Source organism: Rana temporaria, chromosome 4 (genome assembly GCF_905171775.1).
Source record: "Rana temporaria chromosome 4, aRanTem1.1, whole genome shotgun sequence".
Lineage (NCBI taxonomy): Eukaryota > Metazoa > Chordata > Amphibia > Anura > Ranidae > Rana > Rana temporaria.
Genome location: NC_053492.1, coordinates 425,123,890 through 425,149,243, shown reverse-complemented (window position 1 = coordinate 425,149,243; position 25,354 = coordinate 425,123,890). Strand labels below are relative to the sequence as shown.

Sequence of the window (25,354 nt, the reverse complement as noted above, 5' to 3'; positions counted from 1 at the left end):
GGCCTGGTCATTAAGGGGGCAAATCATTCCGGGGCTGACGTGGTTGAAGTGGACCTCTGGTCAAAATAAAAAAATGGCATATATATGATTCAGTCTTTCAGTAACATTAACAACAGTTTTTGTTTATCTGGGCTCCCCTTCTATCCTGTAAAGTGTATTACCTGTTGATCCTGCCAAGTGAGCCCTTATTTTTTTTCTTCCTCTGATAGGGTAGAAATATACCCACAATTTTACATATAGATGCATATGTGTTCATATTGATAATGTTCTAGTGTGAATTTGTTTGTGATACTTTGTATGGAAGAGCCCTGGGGCCATCATAAAAAAAAAAAAATACTAAATTCTGAGTTTCACAGTCAGAATTCTGAGATTAAAAGACAGAATTCTGTGTTTCAAAATCAGAATTTTGAGATTTAGAGTCAGAATTCTAAGATTGAAACTCAGAATTCTGAGTTTCAAAGTCAGAATTTTAAGTTTCAAAGTCAGAATTCTGAGAATAAATCTCAGAATTCTGAGTTTCAAAGTCAGAATTCTAAGTTTCAAAGTCAGAATTCTAAGATTAAATGTCAGAATTCTGACTTTGAAACTCTTAATTCTGAGGCCCCGTACACACGACTGAGTTTCTCGGCAGAATTCAGCCAGAAACTCGATGGGAGCCGTATTCTGCCGAGGAAACCGGCCGCGTGTACACTTTTGGCCGAGGAAAACTGACGAAGAACTCGTTGAGCCAAATAGAGAACATGTTCTCTATTTCCTCGTTAGTCAATGGGGAAACTTGGCTCGCCGAGATCCTCGGCGGCTTCACAAGGAACTCGACGAGCAAAAAGATTTGTTTTGCCCGTCGAGTTTCTCGGACGTGTGTACGGGGCCTCAGATTTAATCTCAGAATTCTGACTTTGAAACTCAGAATTCTGACTTTGAAACTCAGAATTCTGACTTTTAGCCCTATTTCACACTGGGCTGCGGGAGTGAAGCCGTGCGAGTTCAGCTGAACTTGCACGGCTTCACTCCCGCTGGCAGTCCCGATTTCGGCCGCGATTTAAGAGACATCTGTGCAGGTTTCTGTAAATCACGTCCCGAAATCGCAAAAAGTAGTACAGGAACTACTTTTTGAAATCGGTGCAGCGCCGCAGATGCGTCATCGCACCGATTAGGACGGTGTCATTGCCGACAATTGCCGGCAAATGCCGCCGATTTGAGATGCGATTTCACTTGTGAAATCGCATCTCAAATCAAAGCAAATCGTACCCAGTGTGAACCTGGGCTTAATCTCAGAATTCTGAGATTAAAAATCAGAATTCTGAGTTTCAAAGTCAGAATTCTGAGAATAAAAATCAGAATTCTGAGTTTCAATCTCAGAATTCTGAGATTCAAAGTCAGAATTCTGAGTTTTAAAGTCAGAATTCTGCGATTAAAAGTCAGAATTCTGAGTTTCAATTGCAGAATTCTGAGTTTCAAAGTCAGAATTCTGAGATTAAATGTTAGAATTCTGAGATTAAATGTCAGAATTCTGAGATTAAATGTCAGAATTCTGAGTTTCTGAATATAGTAGTCTCTATTAGGAGGATTTTAGGAGCAATTAAGTAGTAACACCCATAGACCATCATCCTGCAGACATACAAGTCTTTTGCTCTATATATGTTTGCTGTCATTTGCTTTAACATAAAAAGTCATGCTGAAAACGAGTGTATTCTGTGTGTGAGTGGGGGGGGGGGGGGGGAGTGATGACACAGCTTCCATAGATAACAGAACACAATGGCCAGCGCAGCTCTGCACCCCAACTTTTAGGAAACATTGCACTGTCGCCCCAACATGAGAGAATTGTGAATGGCTAGAAGGCAAAAGGACAATAGTGTGTCTATGGTCATAAGGGATTGATCATAGCAATTAGATGCCTGGACTAATTCTTGCAGAGAATGAACCTCATATTAAACATAAAAAAAACATTAGGCCCCTTTCACATTGAGGCGTTATTCATGCAGTACAGCGCTAGAAATAGCGCTGCTATACCGCATGAATAAATCTTGCCCTGCAGGCTTCAATGTGAAAGCCCGAAGGCCCTAGCAGGACCGCTCCAAAAGTCCTGCTAGCCGCATCTTTGGAGCGGTATAGGAGCGGGGTGTTTACCACTCCAATACCACGCCTTCCCATTGAAATCAATGGGAAACCGCGGTGATACCGCCCGCAATGCGCCTCTGCAGAGGCGCATTGCGGGCGGTATTGACCCTTTTCAGCCGCTAGCGGGGGTTAAAACCTCACCGCTAGCGACTGAATATTGCGCTAAATATGACGGTATAGCGGCGCTAAAAATTGCACGGCTATACCATCACCGCACCTCCGCTGTCCAAAGTGAAAGCAGCCTTACAGTTTCATCACTTGGGCAATAGCACAATGGTTAGAGGAACAGACTTATATCAGTATAAGTTTTGGGTTCGAAACCAGCTCAGAGCTTAATTTTTTTAAGACATATACATTTTCAATATATTGATTTACTAATATTGGTATTGGGACATCCCTATTTAATGTAAGAGCAATGTATAAAATAATATGTATATATAACTTAAAAAAAATTGTGCTCTCTCCTGGATTCGAACCCACAAAATATCAAACTAAAGTCTGTTATTCTAAGCAGTGAGGTATTTCTGAAAGTCATACAACTGTATTGTTTTTTAGGTTTAATATGGGGTTCATTCTCTGCAACAACTAGTCCAGACATGTAATTGCTATGATCAATCTTTTATGATCATAGACACACATTGCCATACCTCCCAACTTTTTGAGATGGGAATGAGGGACACCAATCAGCAAGAGTATGCAGGCATAGGACACACCCCTTGCCACGCCCCCTTAAAGGAGAATTATACAAAAAAACAAGATTGGTTAAACCCACAAGTGCTTTTTTTACCACTACTTTTCCTTTATATTGGCTTTTAGAATTTGCAAACACAGCAATTTAGCAATCAGATGAAAGGTTTAGCGCTGGGAAACACTTTTTGATAGATAAACAGTGCATTTTATATACAACTATATAGATCAGACCAAAATGAGGGACAAATGAGGAGAATGAGGGACAGAGGGACATTGCTCCAAATCAGGGACAGTCCCTCGAAATCAGGGACAGTTGGGTTCTATGCATTGTGCTCACAATTCCCTCATGCTGGGGCGGCAGTGCAATGTTTCCTAAAAGTTGGAGTGCAGAGCTGTGCTGGCCATTGTGTTCTGTTATCTATGGAAGCTGTGTTATCACCCCCCCCCCCCCCCCCACACACACACACACACAGACACAATACACTCGTTTTCAGCATCTCTCTTTATGTTAGAGCAAATGACTGCAAACTGAGGAACTATTAATACAGTAGAGGAACCAGAGAGCCCAGCACTGCCTGCTTTCCCATACTGTATGCTGTAACTAAGATAGATTTACAGATCTATATATAGAGCACAAGACTTGTATGTCTGCAGGATGATGGTCTATGGGTGTTACTACATTATTGCTAATTGCTCCTAAAATCCTCCTAATATAGACTACTATATTTAGAAACTCAGAATTCTGAGATTTAATCTCAGAATTCTGACTTTGAAACTCAGAATTCTGACTTTGGGAAACTCAGAATTCTGACTTTAAATCTCAGAATTCTGACTTTGAAACTCAGAATTCAGAGATTTAATCTCAGAATTCTGACTTTGAAACTCAGAATTCTGTCTTTGAAACACAGAATTTTGTATTTTTTTTTATGATGGCCCCAGGGCTCTTCAATATACTTTGAGGATGTAATAAATGAGATGCAAAAAATAAAAATTTCAAAAAATTCTAATTCAGCAATTGTGTGCGTTTGTTCTGATGTAGTGTGGGAAGAATTTTCAACTTACACTTTGACAGCTTCTTCTTCAAAGCCCGACTCAGGTCTTCTACATCGAACTCCTCTCTCTGCTGCAAACATGATGGGAAACAATGAAACAAGCAGGAAAAAAAGTAATTCTTTACATTTATTGCACTAATAATAACTATACAATGTGTAATCTGTCTATAATTAGGATGTCAGTTACCTCTTCATCCGATTCTTCACACCCGTTCTGAGGCTCCACTTCTGGGGCAGAATTTGATAAAGGCTTCACAAAATAAAATATTATTATTTAATTTTTATTCAAACTAATTAGCTATTTTTAAGACTGATAGATATATTCTGTATACTTCTAGAAATAAAAATGTAACAGAAAGAAAGAAAAATGTATACAATAAACAACAATTGAAGGGTATCTAAACCAAAAATAAAAATGTACTGTAGTCCTTAGATGGCTGCATTAAAGTGATAGTAAAGTCTTTATTTATTTTTTTAAATAACAAACATGTTATACTTACCTGCTCTGTGTAATGGTTTTGTGCAGGGCAGCCAAGATCCTCCTCTTCTCGGGTCCCTCCAACGGTGGATCCAGGGGGGGGGGGGGCAACAGGGAAATTGCCCCCCCCCCGAGACAATCATGTCACATTGGCTTTTTTAAAACTGCTTTACGGTGCCTGCAGCTGCCGCTGCAGAGTCTCTCACTCTCTCTCTCTCATCACCAGGGCCAGACTGGCCCAGCCCGGTAGGCTGCCTGTCCTGAGGCTGCTTTGAGCTGTAGCCGACTGCAGCGCTCCCCTCTCTCCTGCGTGTATGACACCGGGCATCTCTCGCTGTGTGTGAGAGCTGGGTCTGTGTTCGGCTGTGCTGCCTGTGCTAGACCTGCTTGTGTGATAGTAGATGGAATACTGATTGAATCAGTGTTTTGTCTATCACACAAGCCCGTCTAGGGGGGGGACCTTGCTAGAGCACACTGCCCTGCCGAACACAGACCTACAGCTCCTGTTTGTTCCATGACACACGTCGGGAGAGCAGATACCTGCTGTGTGTGATCGAGGCAATGCCATGGTGAGTGCCATGCACAGTGGGGCTTCATTCATATACAAAAGTGGGGCTGCATTAATATACAAAGTGGGGCTGCATTAATATACGAAGTGGGGCTGCATTCATATACAAAGTGGGGCTGCATTCATATACAAAGTGGGGCTGCATTCATATACAAAGTGGGACTGCATTCATAGACAAAGTGGGACTGCATTCATAGACAAAAGTGGGACTACATGTATATACAAAAGTGGCACTGCATTCATAGACACAAGTGGGACTGCATTCATAGACAAAGTGGGACTGCATTCATAGACAAAAGTGGGGCTGCATTAATATACAAAAGTGGGGCTGCATTCATATACATAGTGGGGCTGCATTAATATACAAAGTGGGGCTGCATTCATATACAAAAGTGGGACTGCATTCATAGACAAAAGTGGGATTGCATTCATAGACAAAAGTGGGGCTGCATTCATAGACAAAAGTGGGACTGCATTTATATACAAAAGTGGGGCTGCATTTATATACAAAAGTGGGACTGCATTCATATACAAAAGTGGGGCTGCATTCATATACAAAAGTGGGGCTGCATTTATATATACAGCGGGGCTGCATTCATATACAAAAGTGGGACTGCATTAATATACAAAAGTGGGACTGAATTTATATACAAAAGTGGAACTGCATTTATATACAAAAGTGGGGCTGCATTGATATACACAAGTGGGGCTGCATTTATATAAAAAAGTGGGACTGCATTTAGATACAAAAGTGGGGCTGCATTTATATACAAAAGTGGGACTGCATTTATATACAAAAGTGGGACTGAATTTATATACAAAAGTGGGACTGAATTTATATACAAAAGTGGGACTGAATTTATATACAAAAGTGGGGCTGCATTCATATACACAAGTGGGACTGAATTTATATAAAAAAGTGGGACTGCATTTATATACAAAAGTGGGGCTGCATTTATATACAAAAGTGGGGCTGCATTTATATACAAAAGTGGGGCTGCGTTCATATATACAGTGGGGCTGCATTCATATGTACAGTGAGGCTGCAATGATGGGCACTGATGAGGCTGCATTGATCTCTTGTACCATGCCTCTAGTCTCTGACCATCCCTTGTACCATGACCATCCCTTGTACCACGTCTGCAGTCTCTGACCATCCCTTGTACACGTCTGCAGTCCCTGACAATCGTCTACAAACTATGGGATAGATTTATGGCATTTATATTTAAATATTTTTTACTAGTAATGGCGGCGATCATTGATTTTTTTTAGCGGTACTGCAACATTGCAGTACACACCGGACGCCTATTTGAGTTCTGTAAGCAACACTTATTTTCTGGCAGTGCCCCTCCCGAGACTAGACTCTGGATCCGCCCTTGGGTCCCTTGCCAATGCTTCTGGCCCCTCCCTCCTGCCGAGTGCCTCCCCAGCAAGCAGCTTGTTATGGGGGCAACCGACTCAAGCTTCTGCTGTGTGTGTCCACTCAGACACAAAACTGTGGCTCGACACCACCCCCTGTATCTCCTCATTGGCTCACTGACTTTGATTGATAGCAGTGGGAGTCAATGGCGCCCACTGCTGTATCAGCCAATGAGGAGGGAGAGTCTGAGGTTCTCGTGCAACATCGCTGGATCGAGATGGGGCTCAGGTAAGTATTAGGAGGGCTGAGGGGGGATAACCACTTACATTTTTTTTTACAGGCTAAAACTATTTTCAACTACAGAAAATATCTGTTGACCCCAATAGAAATTCAGCTTGCTGGGGGTGACACTGAAATCTCAAAATGATCAGTCTTCCCATCTATCTTCTGTGGACTACAGACCCCCCATCCCCATATGTAATAAGGGTGAGGAGATTGGGAGTTGTACTGAAGTCCTAACACACATTCTATCCTAGGATTCACCTCCATAGATGCAGTACAGGGGGTGAGTGTGGTCACCCCACAACAGGAAGTTTGTTACCGGCAGGATTACCAGGTGGTAATAATGAAAACTGGAAAACTAATGTAGCCACCACATCTAAGCTTTTTGTTTTGGGGTTTGAATATATTGCAAATGATAATGTGAAATATACACACTAATAATGACGAAATAATATGATCTCAGAAAAGTCTGGAAAGACATAAAAGGAATACAGGCTGAAGACTCATATATACATTATATAAAATTGTGAACAGCTTTGAATTTACCTCATAGATATTTTCTTCCACCACATTGCCAGTTTCACTAAAACAAATAAAATACATTTAAAAAAGTGTCACTATTTTCTGAATAAGGACAGATTTCCTTTATGATACACCTATCCATTGTAAAATCAAGTTTCATAAAGGTTTGCTAAAATGTAAAATGGAAAAGCTAACATTTTGTAATATGTAGGTTGTTTGGAAGTGTAATGAGATACAATGCGAATTGTGCACAAGGAACCTGTAAATTAATGTTATCTCCCCCAACTTAAAGTGGGAGTAAATCGCAAAATAAAAAAATAAAAAATTAAACCCTGCAAGGTAAAGGCATAATGTGCTAGTATGCATCGCATACTAGCATATTATGAAATACTTACCATAGAACAAAGCCCTCCTGCAGCGCACTGTCACCGCTGAGAGGGCTTCCATATTCACCCGGACTTCCTTTCAGGTTTGCATGCTCCGGCCGTCTGATTGGTGGCACCGTGATAATGTCACTCCAGTGCATGCATGCAGTAGTCACAGACCGCAGAACGGGGGTCTGAAGGAAAGGCACGGGTATGCCATCCCTTCAGAGTGCATGCGCCGTTGACATCACTGGCTTTATGCAGTGTGAATATCTAAACAGTGCAATTTTAAATACAGGTAAGTCTTATTATAGGCTTACCTGTAGGTACAAGTGCAAAAATGTATTTTACTTCCACTTAAAGCTGGCCATAGATGATGTGATTTTCCTCTACAGGAAAGAAAATTGCTTGTTTTCCCCATGGTTGGTTTGATGGGGGAATCCTCCTTGCTAAGCTGTAGTGTTCTCCCAGCGGGAAAGGGGTGTGGCTGGGAGCAGTTGCTGCCAGAAGAACAAAATGATTAATGCTCCAGTGCTGCAGCAATACTCCACCCCGCCTTTCTCCCTTCCCCCTGTTTTTTCCCCCGTCCTTTTTCCCTTCCCCCTGTCTCTTCCCCTCCAGTTCTCTGGTAGCGTGGTAATAACTTATCTTCACATAGTGGCTATAGTTGTTGACAATAATCGCATGCCGAAAATCTGACATGCTGATTGTACAATCAACTTGCCCATAAATGGTTTGAATCTCAGCTGGTCCCATTTGAACTGGCTGAGATTCTAATCATCTATGGCCGGTTTTATACTAAAGCTGGCCGGAGCGATGTTTGACTGGTCCAACAGGGACTTAATGAATTTTGATCAGTATGTGGGATCCCCAAATCGATTATTTAATCAATGTCTGTAGAAAGGACATGTTGGAAAGATTTTCGACCAATAAGCAGTTGCAGCCAATCAGCAGCAGACACTAATCGGTGTCTTCTGACGGGTAGCAGGTGCTGCTGTCAGAATTCAATGACTTGGTGGGGAGATTACTCCATCCACCATGTTTGTGGATTTGTTGGCTTAAGACTTTCTAAAGCTGACAAACCCTTGAGATGGAGGCAGAAAAAGACCCCAACCTGGTTTGGAGACTGCCCACTAGATTGCAAAATAAGGGTTATCTACAGTGAGGATATAGCAGCATAGGTCCCACCATCCCAGCGCTGTCACATGGAGTGAATTACGTTCTCCTCCAAACCCCCAAGTTGTTCTGGGTATTTCCTTTGGCTCATGATGCTAAACATAGCGGTATGGGAGCAAAGGAAAGTAAGGATATGCTGCTGACGATGACAGGATCAAAGAAAACCCATTCTTTGGCCCAACTTAACAAACCACAGGATTGCTTTAAAATGTGAATACATCTCCATGTACTCTTACTACTTACAGCCCATTGGAGTTCCTTTCTGAGAAAACACGAAGAAAGAAGTCCGCCTCTTCACAAGGACTGTAGGTGGTTGGGATGATTACGTAGTTTCCAACAGGAAGTAGGAACCGGTTGGATACTTCACGGTGATCTTTGTAAATATCCACACGGGCTGCTTCTTTATTTTTCGTCAAGAAATCTTTCCCCAACTGCAGATCGGTGAGACCCTAGAGACAATATGGAAGGATCCCAATTAACTAAGCTTAAGGAGCACCTGTCATATTAGCCAGAGTGTTCTCATCTCAGGTGCCTCATAAACAAGCACCTTGTTGGTGCAGACATTTCTTATGGACAACTCTTCAAGGAGAACCCCTGAGACGAGCGTATGGAACAGTAAGGTAACGGCAGGCCCAAAATCGAAACCAGCAGCTCCTTCGGGGGTAGTGCTACACATGGTGGCTCGAGTCTGGGATTTGTCGTTACCTCTCGCAACTAAAGCAAACTGTTCATTTGGGACCTATTCTACAGAGGGAGAAGGACTGTGCTATTTTTTCTTTTTTTTTATTCTATTATTTTTCTTCTCTCCTGCTGAAGAGAAAAAAAGGGAGAACTTTGCGGTCACTCTTAGCCACATGGGTTGTGGACGGAGCCAAGAAAAGAAAAGCCTGTGAGCTACTTCCTAAAGGGAGAAAGTGGGAGGAGTTTCCGCCTACTTGCCGCGTGAGACGACACACGTGTGTCCAGCACCCAGAGAATCGGAACAGCGCCATGTCTTCAGTGCTATCGTTACAGTCTGCTTTTGGGCCCAGAATGTTTCCTGTGGGTACCGCTACAAGTACCATGATTCCGGGAACCGTGCTGACGGACACTGGCATTCGGCTGAAACTGCATGGGCGGTTCGTGCTCTACAGGATCAGTGATGTGGAGGTGTTGGGTATGCTGTGTAACAGGTGTGATGGACTGGCCATGCATCCCCATCCATTTGGTCGATGCCTACGTTGCGGGAGTAACTGTTTGCTGTGGAGCAACCCACCATGCCGTCTCATGCCTACAGAGTGGACTGGGCCACAGGCAACGTAACAGAAGAAGCTGCTGCCTTAGATCAAATAGTCAGGCCCATGCCCACCGCATCTGCTGCTGTGAGTAATCTGCAGTTACTTTGACCATATCTACCTTAGCTGCACCTGTTTTCGCTGCACCTGTCCAAAAGAAGGTGGGATAGGTGAAGGTCTCCTGCGGCCGTGGTCGAGGCCTACCCAAAGGACTGCCCGAACCGGACCCGAAGAAAAGTCAGATCTCCGAGAGGTCCACGCCAGGAACGGGTGAGAGTGCCAAGGGGGATGTGTCTGGGACTGTATATAACTATTTACCGGCAGAGGAATTGGGAGATTCGGAGATAGAATCTTTATCAGACATCTCCAGGGATGACGATTTGTTTGAAACGATGTCGCAAGAACTATTATGGGCCCTGGATCTGGGAGTACCAGGTCCCGACCCAGGCTTGCTCCGTCACAGAGACTATTGAATAAGCGGGTGGCCACAGAATATGGGCTGGAGTTCCTCTATGTACCCAGGGAAATTATGCAAGAGATCAAGTCTTGCAGAGAGCAATGGTACAGCGAGGCTGTTTGGGACTACCTTTCAGTACCAAAACCGTTCCGGAAGATAGGCCATTCCTTTACTATGGATGAACGTTTCAAGGGATGCCTGCTACACTGGAGCTATGGCAGGCATATTCATGCAGATAAAGTGATCATTTGCCGACCAGGAAAAGACAATGTGGTCTACTTCATCACCACTTTGGATAAGCAGGGGAAGAGTCTAACCCTGCCTGATCCCCGGTTCTACTGGTGAGAGTTATAGTGACTGTCCAGAGTTTCCCCCCCCCCCACTTTGCCAACTAAAGGAAGATCTTTCTTTTTCTTAAAGCGGTGGTTCACCCTGCAGAACAACATTTTAGCATACAATTTGGCATAGTAGCGCGAGCTACAGTATGCCGGTCTTAATTTTTTTATCGCCATACTCACAGTGTAATCGTACATAGTAGATTCTGACTGCCCGCGGGGAATGGGCGTTCCTTTCAAGAGGGAGGGTGATTGACGGCCGGCTCTGGCACGTCACGCTCCCCGAAGACAGCCGGAGTAGGTCTCGGCTCTTCACGGCGCCTGCGCACAGACTATGCGCAGGCGCCGTGAAGAGCCAAGCCTATTTCGGCTATTTCCGGAGAAGCGTGACGCGCCAGAGCCGGCCGTCAATCACCTTCCGTCTGGATTGGAACGCCCACTCCCCGTGGGCAGTCGGAATCTACTATGTACGATTACACTGTGAGTACGGCGATAAAAAAATTAAGACCGGCATACTGTAGCTCGCGCTACAATGCCGAATTTTAGGCTAGAAGAAAAAAACATTTTTTTTTTATTTTATAGGGTGAACCCCCGCTTTAAGGACTGTGGGGGATATAGCTAGTTAGTGCTAAGTTACCAGAAGACATCGGAGTCAAGGTTTTCCTACCCGGATTCAGCACTTAAAATTGAGAACTTTGCCATGTTATGTTTCTGCCACTGGGTGGTGGGAGTTTACTCTGTAAAACTGGACTCTTTTGCACTTAGCCACACACAGCTAATACTAGATATGTGGATAAAGAAAAACTAATTCCTCCGGAAGTGCAGCTTTGCTTCTCATTGTATATAGAGACATTTTATACTGTTGTCTATGTCTATTTGTTTGTTTTTCAGGTATATTTGGATCTTCTATCAAGCAACACAGAGACTATTGAGTGGGTGGGCTAGATAGAGAGATAGGAATACTGTGGTGTATATTGATGTGATGGTTTTGTGTGTGCATGTTAAATTTATATTTTCTTTTATTACTTTACCCTTCCCTTCCCCGTCCAAGTTTTTGGGACTCAGGTACTGACTCGCAAGACTGAGAGTAAAAATTTTTCTCGACAATGAGGATATCGTCTTTTTGCGCTGGGGGGAGTGTGGTGTAGCACCATGCTCCCATTGAGTAGGCACTATGTGTTAAATTATAGTTGCCTGGGCAGTAGTTTGGTTTGAAAAGGATTATGCTGAATTGATGGTTCTGTTTCAGTTCAGCTGGGTTGCACGATTTTCCCCCTTGGTGGTGGGTGTCGCTGTCACTGCCGGTCAGGGTTGGAAAGGCAACAGGCTGAATGCATTGGGCATCTCTTTACCAGAAGCAGCCCAGGGGGCGTAGTCAACCCCCTCTGCATTCTGGGAAAGGGTACGTAAGGGACAGACACCGTTTTGGCGGGGTCTTCTAATCCTGACCTGATGGCCCTTCTGTCCTCAGGTGATGTGTGAGCTGTTTCATTGTCTCGGAGTCGGCTGGCCCGAGGCTTCGTAACTGAGAGTAGGCCTGGTGGTTGCTAGGGCCTACTAGTCCAGGGATGGTCCTTCACTATCTTGCCTATGCCAAGGGAGTTGAACCACTGGGATTCAAGTGAAGGACTTATCCTGTCAGATTTACCTCACCGTGCTGCCGGTATGGCTGAAAGATTCTTGGCACCGTGAGTCGTGTATTTTATTGGAATTTTTACAAAGTGCGTGAGTGGACGCACGATCTTGTGGCAGAAGATTGTGAGACGGCCCGACGAACTTATCAAGTCTGTGGCAGAGACTCTAGCAAGCTTGGCACCAGCTGCTAAGTTGGTGAAAGTAGGCCTATCTGGTGGTTGCTGGAATCTAGTGTGGAACCGAATTAATCCTCTGGATATAAGTTTGTACTTGTGATCTGCAAAGCAAAGGTACCTGAGTCTCCCCATCCCTCTACCCCTCTGTTGGAGAACTTTGTTAACCCCCTTAGCGGTATTCCCGAGCGTTTTTCAATGCAAAAATCGGTAACCCCGAGTCACGCTCGGGGTAGATGTGCAGAGCCTGCAGCGCGCGCTGGCTTACCTTTTTCCAGGCAGGGTTACTGTACTTACCTTGTCCCTGGATCCAGCGATGCATCCCCGCTGTGTGACCGTGCGGCGTCCTCCATTCGACTCACACAGTGCCCGCGTGCCGCCGATCTCCGTTCCCTGCGTCGTTACGACGCACGGGGGCGGAGACCAGCGGCAAATTTAAAAAAGTAAACAAACACTATACATACAGTATACTGTAATCTTATAGATTACAGTACTGTATGTAAAAAATACACACACCCCTTGTTCCAGTGTCCTGCATGCACTTTTATATAATAAAAAAAAAATGTTGTGCCTGCAAACTGTATATTGTCCATAGCAACCAAAAGTGTCCCTTTATGTCAAAAGTGATTTTAGAGCAGCTAGAAAACAGCAATAATAAATTATAATCACTTGCAGAATTGAGCGATAGCGATTTGTGGGGAAATTCGTCATAAAAAATAAAAGTAATGACAGCGACAATTCTGCAACTGAGCAAATTTCAGTGATTTTGATTTGATTACATTATTGAATATTTTTTATTATAATTACATTATCATTTGTTATAATTATTTATAGTTATTTATTATATTATAACTTTATGATTTTTGTGTTTCAAACTTTATCGTACCCGGGATGCCTATTTGACTCTTGTTTGGACAGATTTAAGTGAGTTATTCCTAAGAATTGCAGGCCTACAGTATAAAACGCAGAATTTCCATGCAAAATAATTGTACCGCTTTTGGTACGTAATTCCAGACAGAATCATACCGCCAAGGAGGTTAAATAAAAACCTTGAAAGAGACTTCGTGTTGGTGCAGAAATTTCTTATGGACAACTCTTCAGGGAGAACCCCTGAGACGAGCGTATGGAACAGTAAGGTAACGGCAGGCCCAAAATCTAAACCAGCAGCACCTTCGGGGGTAGTGTTACACGTATAATATATAGTTGGGGTTTGTCAATGGAATAGTACTTCTCTTAGATTGGAGGGCAGTGGAACAGTGCTACTTTACATTGGTGGTCAGTATACAACATTGGATATTTTAGAGGAACGCTTTGGTCAGTAGGGGGCCACTTATAGTGGTGGCCAATGAAAAGAATGCCCCATTACACTGTTGGTCAGCATAGTGCCTCCTGCTAAGTGTTGTCAGTATTGGAACTTTGTAAGTGCCATTCCATTGTAGATAATCAATCCATCCTTAAAGGTACCCTTAGTATTCACTGGAGGAATCACTGAGTTTTACAGAACCCTGGTTGAGAAGGGCTGCTCTTTACCATCTTTACCATATCAAGTTGAAAGGTATGTGCAAGGAGAGAAAAAAAATGAATTCCGCACCTGTTTAGGGACCTGAAAAAGATATAATAAAAGGCATTGTGTAACTACAAAAACAAAAAGAACTATAATAAAAATTACTATAATAAATAACAACAATGATAATTACACATGATCTACTATCCAAGTAATATGATACATTATAAAGACATTTTAAAACAGATTTTACATGTAGTGACCCAGTAGGCTACAAGTGTTCAAATTTAGATTTTGGCCTCCCTGTAGGCAGGGAGAGCAACAATTGTTTAGTAGTGTCTGTTCTGGGTTCTGCTGGTGCAGACTTGGTTACTTTCACCTGCATCCCACTGAGTTATGGGATAAAGTGGATGGGAGAACACAGACCCTGGCCTGCATACAGTATTAATGCCTCTTCAGTCAATCCAGGTCAGGTACAAAAGTGAGTGACCAGCAGGGGCTGAAAGGGGTATAAATAGGCTGAGGCCCAGAACTGAGGTCTCTTGTTCCCGGGGGAATAAGACCCAGGCTGTGGCATCCCTGGGAGACTACCTGCAGCTGCAAGAATCCTTTTTTGGGGTCCCATCTTCTGTTTTGGCTGGGGGACCTATGGCTTAGCCTCCTAAAATATTTGCAGAGAGCTCATCTAAGGATCCAGGACACTGGCAAATCAAGTACAGAAACTGACTGATACTGCAGTCAGTAATACATACCACAATGCCTAACAGACTTAAAATCAGACTTGTGCTAATTTTTTCCACATGCAGAATCCCAATGCACGGTGCATTGGTTGGGTGCCATCCAAAATTAATGGTACACGAGTTTGGTAAAAAAAAAAATAATATGTCTGAAGCTGAATTTAACACACACAACTGAACGAGTCAGAGCAATGACTCTTCCCCCCTCCTCCCTCTATAGCCCCATTAGCTCTGTAGCCCCATTTGAGGTTTCAATGAGAGAAAGCCTGTCTAAAAGGAAATAACTGATTCTGCCCCTCTTAGATAACCTGAAGTGCTTTGGGAATCCATTGCCATGATTTAAATGTTTATTTATAAGCCCTGGTTCACATTGGTGCGATTTGACATGCGATTTGACATGTCAAATCGGCGGCAATGGCACCATCCAAATCGGTGTGACGCCGCATCTGCGGCGCTACACCGATTTCAAAAAGTAGTTTATGTACTACTTTATGCGATTTCGGGCCGCGATTTACATTGACATCTGTGTAAATACCTGCACAGATGTCTCTGAAATCGCGGCCGAAATCGGGACTGACAAGTGGGAGGGAAATCGTGTGAGTTCAGCTGAACTCGCACAGCTTCATTCCCACAGGCCAGTGTGAACCTGGGCTAAAAGAAAGACTGTATAGTAAACTTAAAAAATCTGTTTAGGAATTTACAAACTTTCAATTGGTCCTAAACCATTACAATTTCCTTGTGAACCCGCTCTACTTGAGAAATCTGACAGCCCAGAATTACACGTGAAGCTAACCTTGTAAATATAGTAGCCAATTTTTAACAAATTCTGTCCTTGTGGTTTCTTCCTCCGACGCTCTTTCTGCATCAGACTGACCAGTACTGTACAGTGTGGCTCCCCACTCTCTTCTTTGCAATCCTCATCAGGGTCCTCCAGGTTGACCCAGAACTGTGGATTGGTCCAAAACGTCACTGCCAGAAAAAAAAGTTAATTATTCAAAGAGTCCTAAAAAATATACGATGGCTTAAAAGGAAATTAATGAATACACATGTAGCACTACCCCCGGAGGAGCTGCTGGTTTGTTTTGGGTGGCTCTCCGAATTCCTAAGGGTGTATGGTGCATATTGCAAAAGGAATGTCCGCAACTAGGAATGAGCTTTGTGTTTGAGTCGAACCCATGTTCGACTCGAACATCGTTTGTTAGATCGTTCGTCGAATAACGAACGTTATGGGCCGTTCGCGACAAATTTGAGTGGCGTGTCATGGCCCATAATTCACTGCGGCATTGCAGTGCATTGCTGGCTGATGATTGGCCAAGCATGCACTATGACCCGCATGCTTGGCCAATCACAGCTTTCAAAAAACGGAGAGCCATAATTGGCCAAAGCCAGGGTGGCTTTGGCCAATTATGGCTCAGGGGGCTTAGTACACGCCCCACACTATAAAAGGCCGCCTGCAGGTCAGCCTTGTGTAGTGTGTTGCGGAGGTTAGGAGAGAGAAGACAGAGAGAGAGTGTGTTATTTTTTGTAGGTAGATAGAGCAGGCAGGCTAGTCAGTTAAAGTTACAGTGTGTGGAGGATTATATAGGATTAACATCCCAGGTGTTGTATATATATTTATACACTGTATAGTATAGCTAGATCTGCTCTTCCTAATTTACTGGCAGGCAGGTGATTGTGCTAGCTGCAGAATTCTCACATGGTGTACTGCCTGTATCTGCTGCAGTGTGCACCTAAAGCTACGTGGTGTGTACTGCCCGTGTCCTCTGCAGTTTGCACCTAAAGCTACGTGGTATGTACTGCCTGTGTCCTCTGCAGTTTGCACCTAAAGCTACGTGGTGTGTACTGCCCGTGTCCTCTGCAGTTTGCACCTAAAGCTACATGGTGTGTACTGCCCGTGTCCTCTGCAGTTTGCACCTAAAGCTACATGGTGTGTACTGCCTGTGTCCTCTGCAGTTTGCACCTAAAGCTACGTGGTGTGTACTGCCCGTGTCCTCTGCAGTTTGCACCTAAAGCTACGTGGTGTGTGTACTGCCTGTGTCCTCTGCAGTTTGCACCTAAAGCTACGTGGTGTGTGTACTGCCTGTGTCCTCTGCAGTGTGCACCTAAAGCTATGTGGTCCTCTGCAGTGTGCAGGCCATTAGTATGTCTGGAAGGACAACAGGAGAGGCAGAGAGTCACAAGCCGATAAAAGAGGGCAAGCAGGATCTCACGCTGCTCTTCTCTTCTCCTCTACTCTCAGCTGTCAGTGGGGGATCTCAAGTCCCCTCCCTCTGCAGTTCTCGGAGCTGGGAAGAGGCTTCTGATGGGGCACAGAAGAGCCGAGTGGCGCACAGCTGATGTCACTCTGCTCTGCTCTTCTGCAAGCTGTCAGGGGGGAATTTCCTCTGCAGTGCTCGGAGCTGGGATGAGGGCTCCGGCTGGCCATGGAAGCGCCGAGCGGCACTCAGCTGATGTCACTCTGCTCTTCTGCAAGCTGTCAGCAGGGGATGTCAGGCCCCCCTCCCTCTGCAGTGCTCGAAAAGGGGAAGAGAACTCCAGTGGGTTACAGATGTGCCAAGCACTATAAGAAGGTATGTGGCACTAATGGATTGCAGAGACATACACATTTTGCAATATGTGGTGCTGTATGAGTGGATTCTAGGATTTTACAAGCACTTTACACAGTTCCACAGGGGATTTCTGACAGGCATGGGGGAGAGAAGACAGCACATGGCATGATAAGACCTACCCTGAAAATAAGTCCTAGTGTGTTTTTGGCTGCTAAAATTAATATAAGACCCAGGCTTATTTTCGGGGAAACACGGTACGTGGTGTGTACTGCCTGTGTCCTCTGCAGTTTGCACCTAAAGCTACGTGGTGTGTACTGCCTGTGTCTTCTGCAGTTTGCACCTAAAGCCACGTGGTGTGTACTGCCCGTGTCCTCTGCAGTTTGCACCTAAAGCTACGTGGTGTGTACTGCCCGTGTCCTCTGCAGTTTGCACCTAAAGCCACGTGGTGTGTACTGCCCGTGTCCTCTGCAGTATGAACCTAAAGCTATGTGTTGTGTACTGCCCGTGTCCTCTGCAGTTTGCACCTAAAGCTACGTGGTGTGTACTACCCGTGACCTCTGCAGTGTGCACCTAAAGCTACGTGATGTGTACTGCCCGTGTCCTCTGCAGTTTGCACCTAAAGCTACGTGGTTTGTACTGCCCGCGTCCTCTGCAGTTTGCACCTAAAGCTACGCGGTGTGTGTGTACTGCCTGTGTCCTCTGCAGTGTTCACCTAAAGCTACATGGTGTGTACTGCCCGTGTCCTCTGCAGTTTGCACCTAAAGCTACATGGTGTGTACTGCCCATGTCCTCTGCAGTTTGCACCTAAAGCTATGTGGTGTGTACTGCCTGTGTCCTCTGCAGTTTGCACCTAAAGCTATGTGGTGTGTGTACTGCCTGTGTCCTCTGAAGTGTGCACCTAAAGCTACGTGGTGTGTACTGCCTGTGTCCTCTGCAGTTTGCACCTAAAGCTACATGGTGTGTACTGCCTGTGTCCTCTGCAGTTTGCACCTAAAGCTATGTGGTGTGTGTACTGCCTGTGTCCTCTGCAGTGTGCACCTAAATCTACGTGGTGTGTACTGCCCATGTCCTCTGCAGTTTGCACCTAAAGCTACGTGGTGTGTACTGCCCGTGTCCTCTGCAGTGTGCACCTAAAGCTACGTGGTGTGTACTGCCCGTGTCCTCTGCAGTTTGCACCTAAAGCTACAATGTGTGTACTGCCTGTGTCCTCTGCAGTTTGCACCTAAAGTTACGTGGTGTGTGCTGCCTGTGTCCTCTGCAGTTTGCACCTAAAGCTACATGGTGTGTACTGCCTGTGTCCTCTGCAGTTTGCACCTAAAGCTAGGTGGTGTGTGCTGCCTGTGTCCTCTGCAGTTTGCACCTAAAGCTACGTGGTGTGTGTACTGCCTGTGTCCTCTGCAGTGTGCACCTAAAGCTACTTGGTGTGTGTACTGCCTGTGTCCTCTGCAGTGTGCACCTAAAGCTACGTGGTCCTCTGCAGTGTGCAGGCCATTAGTATGTCTGGAAGGATAACAAGGAGAGGCAGAGAGTCACAAGCCGATAAAAGAGGGCAAGCAGGCTCTGCGTCTAGAGGCAACAGTGCTGGTTGTGGACACGGTGCATCCTCATCAGCATGTGGCCGTGGGACACGCTCATCCTTTTTTTTGGCAGCTGGCCGTGTTGAGCCGCAACATGTGGAAGACTTGGTAGAGTGGATGACCAAGCCGTCCTCATCCTCCTCATCCTCTCTCCCCCAGGCTCAGGCTACTTTGTCTGGCAAAGCAGCTGCCAAGGCGGCCTTTTCCCTCTGCTCAATGGCATCAGTCACTCCTTCCCTAGCCCCACCATGTCCTCCTGAGGAGTGTCCCGAACTGTTTGACCACAGTGTTGGGTACATGCTGCATGAGGATGCGCAGCGTTTTGAAGGCTCCGATGATGGTACACAGCTAGAGGAAGGCAGTAACGTGAGCCCAGAGAGAGGGGATGCCCAAGAAGGACAGCAATCTGGCAGTCATGTTCCCCCAGCAGGAGCATACTGCCAGGTTTTCCATAGTGATGAGGAGGAAGGGGATGATGAGGTCACTGACTCTATGTGGGTGCCTGATAGGAGAGAGAAGGAGGAGGCACAGGCACATCTCCAACGAGGCAGAATGCCCTCCAGGGGCCAGCTTAAGGGCAGCACACCGACTGCATCACAACGCAGAGCTACGCATGTGCAGGGCGCTGCTGTGTCTCAGCTTTATTCCAAAAGTTCTTTGGTGTGGGCCTTTTTTGAGACGAGTGCATCAGATCGCACCGCTGCTATTTGTAACATATGTCTCAAGCGTATCTCACATGGCCAAAACATCACCCGCTTGGGCACCACATGCTTGACCAGACATATGTCGACCTGCCATGCAGTTCGTTGGCAAGCGTACCTCAAAGACCCACACCAAAGAACAAAGCGGACCTCCCCTTGCTCCTCATCAGCTAGGATCTCCAACCCCACTATACCCTCAGTCCTCTCTGAAGCCTGTACTGATAGGACTGAAGGTGTAGAATTAAGTGTGTCACAGCCAAGTAGTTGCGGGCAATCTACTATCGGTACACCGATGGCAGATTGTACCAGGCAAATTTCCCTGCCCCCGCTGCTGCAGCGCCGAAAGAAGTTGTCTCCCAGCCATCCACATGCCCAGCGGTTGAATGCTAGCTTAGCTAAATTGCTAGCACTTCAACTGCTGCCTTTTCAGTTGGTAGATTCTGCCCCCTTCCGTGAGTTTGTGGAATGTGCGGTACCTCAGTGGCAAGTTCCCAAATGCCACTTTTTCTCACGGAAGGCGATTCCGGCTCTCTACCGGCATGTGGAAGGCAATGTCCATTCCACGCTGGACAGGGCGGTCAGTGGTAAGGTGCATATTACCGCTGACTTATGGTCCAGCAGGCATGGACAGGGACGTTACCTATCTTTCACGGTGCATTGGGTGACTCTGCTGGCAGCTGGGAAGGACGCAGGACAAGGTACAATAGTGTTGGAGGTTGTTCCGCCACCACGCCTCATCTTCTTCTTCCTCTGTGGCCTCTTCCTGTGCTGATGTGTCCTCGGAAACCAGCGGTGCTCCATAGGCATTCAAGGGGCTACACAGGAATACAGGCAAAGAGATGTCATGCTGTGCTTGAGCTGGTGTGCTTGGGGGACAGGAGCCACACTGGGCCAGAGGTTCTGTCAGCTCTGCAGGGGCAGGCTCAGAGGTGGTTGACGTCACGCCAGCTTAAGCCAGGAATGGTGGTTTGCGACAATGGCACCAACCTCCTCTCCGCCCTGCGACAGGGACAACTGACCCATGTGCCCTGTTTAGCTCATGTCCTTAACTTGGTGGTGCAGCGGTTCTTGGTCAGGTACCTGGGCTTACAGGATGTCCTGAAGCAGGCCAGGAAAGTCTGTGTGCATTTCCGACGGTCATATAATGCCAGTGCTCGGCTGACAGACCTCCAAAAGGAATACAACCTGCCCAAGAACCGCCTAATCTGTGACATGCCCACCAGGTGGAACTCTACGCTGGCCATGCTGCAGCGACTGCACACGCAGCAGAGGGCCATCAATGAGTATCTGTGCCAATATGGCAGCAGGACAGGGTCAGGGGAGCTTGTTTTTTTTCCCCATGCCAGGGGGCCATGATCAGGGATGCATGCACTGTCCTGTCACCATTTGAGGGGGCCACGAGGCTGGTGAGCAGTGACAGTGCATGCATCAGTGAGACTGTCCCTCTTATTCATCTGTTGGAGCACATGCTGCATGGAATAATGGACAGGGCCCTTAAAGGCAGAACAGAGGGAGGAAGAGGAGGACTTCCTTACCTCTCAAGGCCCCCTTTATCCAGACAGTGTTCCTGTTTGCCCGCCTATCACACAGGAAGAGGAGGAGGAGGATTGTGTTAGCATGGAGGTGGAGCCTAGCACTCAGCATCAGCAGCAGTCTTCAAGGGATCAATTACAGTCCCAAGGAACCCATGGACTTGTACGTGGCTGGGATAAGGTGGCTGCGGATCATGTCGTCCTCAGTGACCCAGAGGACTCTGCACCGAATGCCTCAGCAAACCTATGTTGTATGGCCTCCCTGATCCTGCAAAGCCTACGGAAGGATCCTCGTATTCGTGCTATCAAAGAGAGGGATCATTACTGGCTGGCAACCCATCTTGATCCACGTTACAAGAGTAAGGTTGCAAACCTTATCTTGCCGGCACAGAGGGAGCAGAAGATGAAACATCTTCGGGAGGCCTTGCAGAAAGGTCTGTGCAACGCGTTCCCAGATACTGGGAGGTTACAAAATCCTGGTCCTGGACAACGTGTTGCTGAGGCTTCGGTCAGTCACAGAAGGAGTGGTGGAGAAGGTGGACGTCTGAGCGATGCGTTCAGACAATTTTTTAGTCTGCAGCCCCAAGGTATGACCGGTTTCAGCAACCATCGCCGGCGTCTGTTTTACATGGTGTGGGAATACCTAGGGGCAAGATCAGACTTGGACACCTTTCACACCGAAAATCCTCTGGCATACTGGGTCTTGAGGATGGATCACTGGCCAGAGCTTTCACAGTACGCAATTGAGCTACTGGTTTGTCCTGCATCCAGCGTTCTTTCAGAACGCATATTCAGTGCGGCTGGAGGCTTTGTAACCGATCACAGGGTGCGCCTCTCCACCGACTCAGTCAATCGACTGACCTTCATAAAAATTAATCAGGCTTGGATCACCACCAGCTACCAAGCACCTGATGCTGATGTAACTGAATATTGTTTTTTGAAATGTCAGATCCCTTCAAGACTGCCTATGCTGATGCTGAGTGACTATCCTGTTAAGCTGAGTGACTATCCTTTTCCTCCTCAATGATCATGCTGATAGCTTGTAAGCACATTTTTGGTTCTGGGCACCAGCACCGGTGCCTAAGGCCCATTTTTTCTGCCCCTGTTTAACTAGCTTTATTCGAGTATACACACACCTGCTGAAGGTTGAGGTCAGATTGTCATGGGATTGCTTGCTTGGTAAGGTAAGGGGTTCTTATGTGATCTTACAGGGGGAAGAGAAAAAATGGGATCATCAATGGAAATGTAGAGAGGTGCTTGGCTGGGAATGGAGACTGAGAGAAACTGAGAGAAACACTGGCTCCAGCTGCTCTCTGTAGCTGCTGCCCTGTGGTGCTGAACTGGTTAACAGCTATATCAGCAAGAGGAGGGTGCTGCTGAGCAGAGAGAGTTCAATAGACTAGGCAGCACTGCTCTGTGTAACTGTAGTCCAGAGCAGAAAGAATCTGCTGTAATCAATAGATTTTGAGCTGCATTTCCCAGAGGGTGATTGCCAGGAGGAGGGGCAAGAGCTCTATTTTCTCAGGCTGTACAGAACACAGCTTCCTCTTGCCATGAGGGAGCCTGGAGAGTATACATCACTGTTCACTGTGCACCACCACTGCTGCATAACGGAAATCTGAGCAAGATCTGAGTCCAGGTGTGCCAACAGACTCTGAGCAGAGAGTGGACTAATGGCTGTGTGTGGTGACCAGATGGTGAGCTGCAATAATCGCTGGGGCTGGTGAGTAGTTGCTGTGGGGATTTACTATCTGCTGCTAGAGAGACTGTGACTCTTAGGAATTGACCATACAGTCATCTAGTAGCCGTATTGCTGCCTGCAGGTTTGGCTGGGACTATTCTCATGTGTATCAATATTAAAACTGTGCCCCCAACACTAGCCGGCTGAGGAGTTACGACTAAAGACTATCACTTTACAGCTGTTACACAGAGACCTTCACCTTTTGCTTATGCTAAGAGGTACCTCTCAGGGGACATTGCATCATATGCTAGCCATTCTCTTAGAGTGCACGCTAGACGAGTTATAGACAGTATTATTATTCATTGCAGTTAATGCTTTTACTGTGTGCACTGTTTATTGCTGACTTTGCTGATTCATGAGTTAATCCCAGTCTAGTGTGTGGGTGGGGCCTATTTGCCATGCACGTGGGGGTATGTTTCAGCAGAGCGTGCTCATTAATGCCTGAGACCAGGTAGAGTCTACGGTCATGTGACAAATGTAACATTAAGGCAGATCCCCAACTTAGACATGAGCCTTCACTGCGTGCAGTAATATAACATACTGAGGTCCTCTGAATGTGCTGTCCCATGTCATTACACACTGTATGTCATGGGCTGCTCAGTCTAAAATGCCCATGCCTATTTTTTGTCATGTTAATAAAATAAATTTCAATCTGCCTACTAGTGGTAAAGAACTCTATTCCAAATTACCTTGGTATAGCATCTATACTGTGTAGCGTACTGTGTCTGAATCTACCTTCTGTGTGTTAATTTATACTCAAAGCATCATGTATTCTAACCTGTACCGATACATTGAGTTAATTTACCAGTAAACGGTTGTGTGTCTATTTCCTGGTGCTAATTCACAGTCGAGCTAAAGGTATCTATACTCCTATAAGTTATGTTCATATAAGTGCTTGCAGTACTTTTCACTCAACCAGGTGTGTCAGAGGGGCTGAGGTTGTTCTTGGAGTCGAAGCACAGAACACATAATCCAAATTACCAAGTGGGGGTAGCGCTGGAGAATTAAAGATGTTTTTTCATTTACATTTACAATTGTTAAAATAAATGTATACTGCATTTTGGTCACTTTTTTCTTACTTTTTCGTTATTTGAGATTTTGAGCTAGAGCTATTGGGCTTTCTAAACAATATTTCTTAGCATTGTGTGGTGAGTAGGAAAAGGTTGCCACAGGAATTTGTGATTCTTACAGTTGCTTTTGCATCCTCCTGCGTTCACTCCTGATGTCCACTTTCCATTGTATTCAGTTAGACACCACTTATGTATGTCATTACAACATACATTGTCCAGATTAAGGTGGCAGACTTCTACCCGATAAAATTCAACCAAGAAGGAAGAAAAAGGCATCCTGCAAAACACAAGAAATCCAACTCTGAGAGATTGTGAACATAATATTTAATTAAGTATGAGCTAGATTCAGATAGCTTGGCGCATCTTTTGGCCGGCGTAGCGCATCTCAGATGCGCTACGCCGACATAAAATAGGGAGCCCAGACCAGTATTCTTAAAGATCTGGCGCCGTACGTTGCGCCGGCGTAGTGTAAAAAGGCCGGCGTAAGCCCGCCTAATTCAAACTAGGCAGGTAGTGGGCGTGCTTCATTTAAATTAGCCGTGACCCCATGTAAATGAATGGCCGTTCGTACGGCGCATGCCCGCGCATGCTCAGAATCATGTCGCAAATACTCCCTAAGAAACGTCGGCTCAATGCTTTCGACGTGAACGTAACCTACGCACATCCTCATTCACGTACCACTTACGTAAAAAACAACGTAAAACCCGACGGCTGTTCCGACGTCCATACCTTAACATTGGCTGCAACTCATATAGCAGGGGTAACATTACGCCGGACGTAAGCCTTACGTAAATGGCGTAGCGGGCGCAAGTACGTTCGTGAATCGGCGTATCTAGCTCAGTTACATATTTTAATGCGTAAATCTACGGAAGCGCCCCTAGCAGCCAGCGTAAATATGCACCCTAGATACGACGGCGTACTAAGACTTACGTCGGTCGGATGAAGCAGGAATTCAGGCGTATCTAGTTCCCTGAATAGCACGCATAGATACGACGGCGCATCTTTCAACTTACGCGGGGTACGCGGAAGTGTTTGTATTCGGCGTTTTTGAATTTTATGCTTGTAAGCAGTTTTTTAGCTTTGAATAAACCCCCTGCTCTGTTTGACAATGGAAGTCTCTATGTTTTTGCTTTTCTTTTGAAAAACATCTGCATTCTTTGGCGAGTCTCCATATCTCTGAAGACCAGGATCTATAATACAGCTGAGAGGACGCTGCAGTCTCCATATATCTGGTTTGAGGATTTCTCAGGCGATTTTCCCATAATAGGGAGGTAAGCGCTCTGTGAGCTCATCTTGTTTGAAGACTCATCTTTATTGCCATATAACCATCTTCATCTGACAGCAATTTTTTTGGATGGGACTATATATTGGATACATTTATATATCATTATATTTTTTGGATTTACATTTTTATATATATTTTTCAGTTTTGCACATTTGCGTGTTTTGTTACCTATA

At 45.6% G+C, this 25,354-nt stretch overlaps 1 protein-coding gene across 1 annotated transcript in view; it reads right to left on the bottom strand.

Moving 5' to 3' along the window:
- Nucleotides 1-25,354, bottom strand: part of LOC120937870 (calpain-8-like) — a 107,138-nt gene that overhangs the window by 42,766 nt on the left and 39,018 nt on the right. Inside the window, exons 9-15 of the mRNA XM_040351396.1 lie at nucleotides 24,016-24,173; nucleotides 15,520-15,695; nucleotides 14,077-14,088; nucleotides 8,855-9,060; nucleotides 7,095-7,131; nucleotides 4,048-4,110; nucleotides 3,871-3,931 (exon numbers count right to left, since the gene is read on the bottom strand). Coding sequence (XP_040207330.1) covers nucleotides 3,871-3,931; nucleotides 4,048-4,110; nucleotides 7,095-7,131; nucleotides 8,855-9,060; nucleotides 14,077-14,088; nucleotides 15,520-15,695; nucleotides 24,016-24,173 — 713 coding nt within the window. The remainder of the gene's footprint in view (nucleotides 1-3,870; nucleotides 3,932-4,047; nucleotides 4,111-7,094; nucleotides 7,132-8,854; nucleotides 9,061-14,076; nucleotides 14,089-15,519; nucleotides 15,696-24,015; nucleotides 24,174-25,354) is intronic.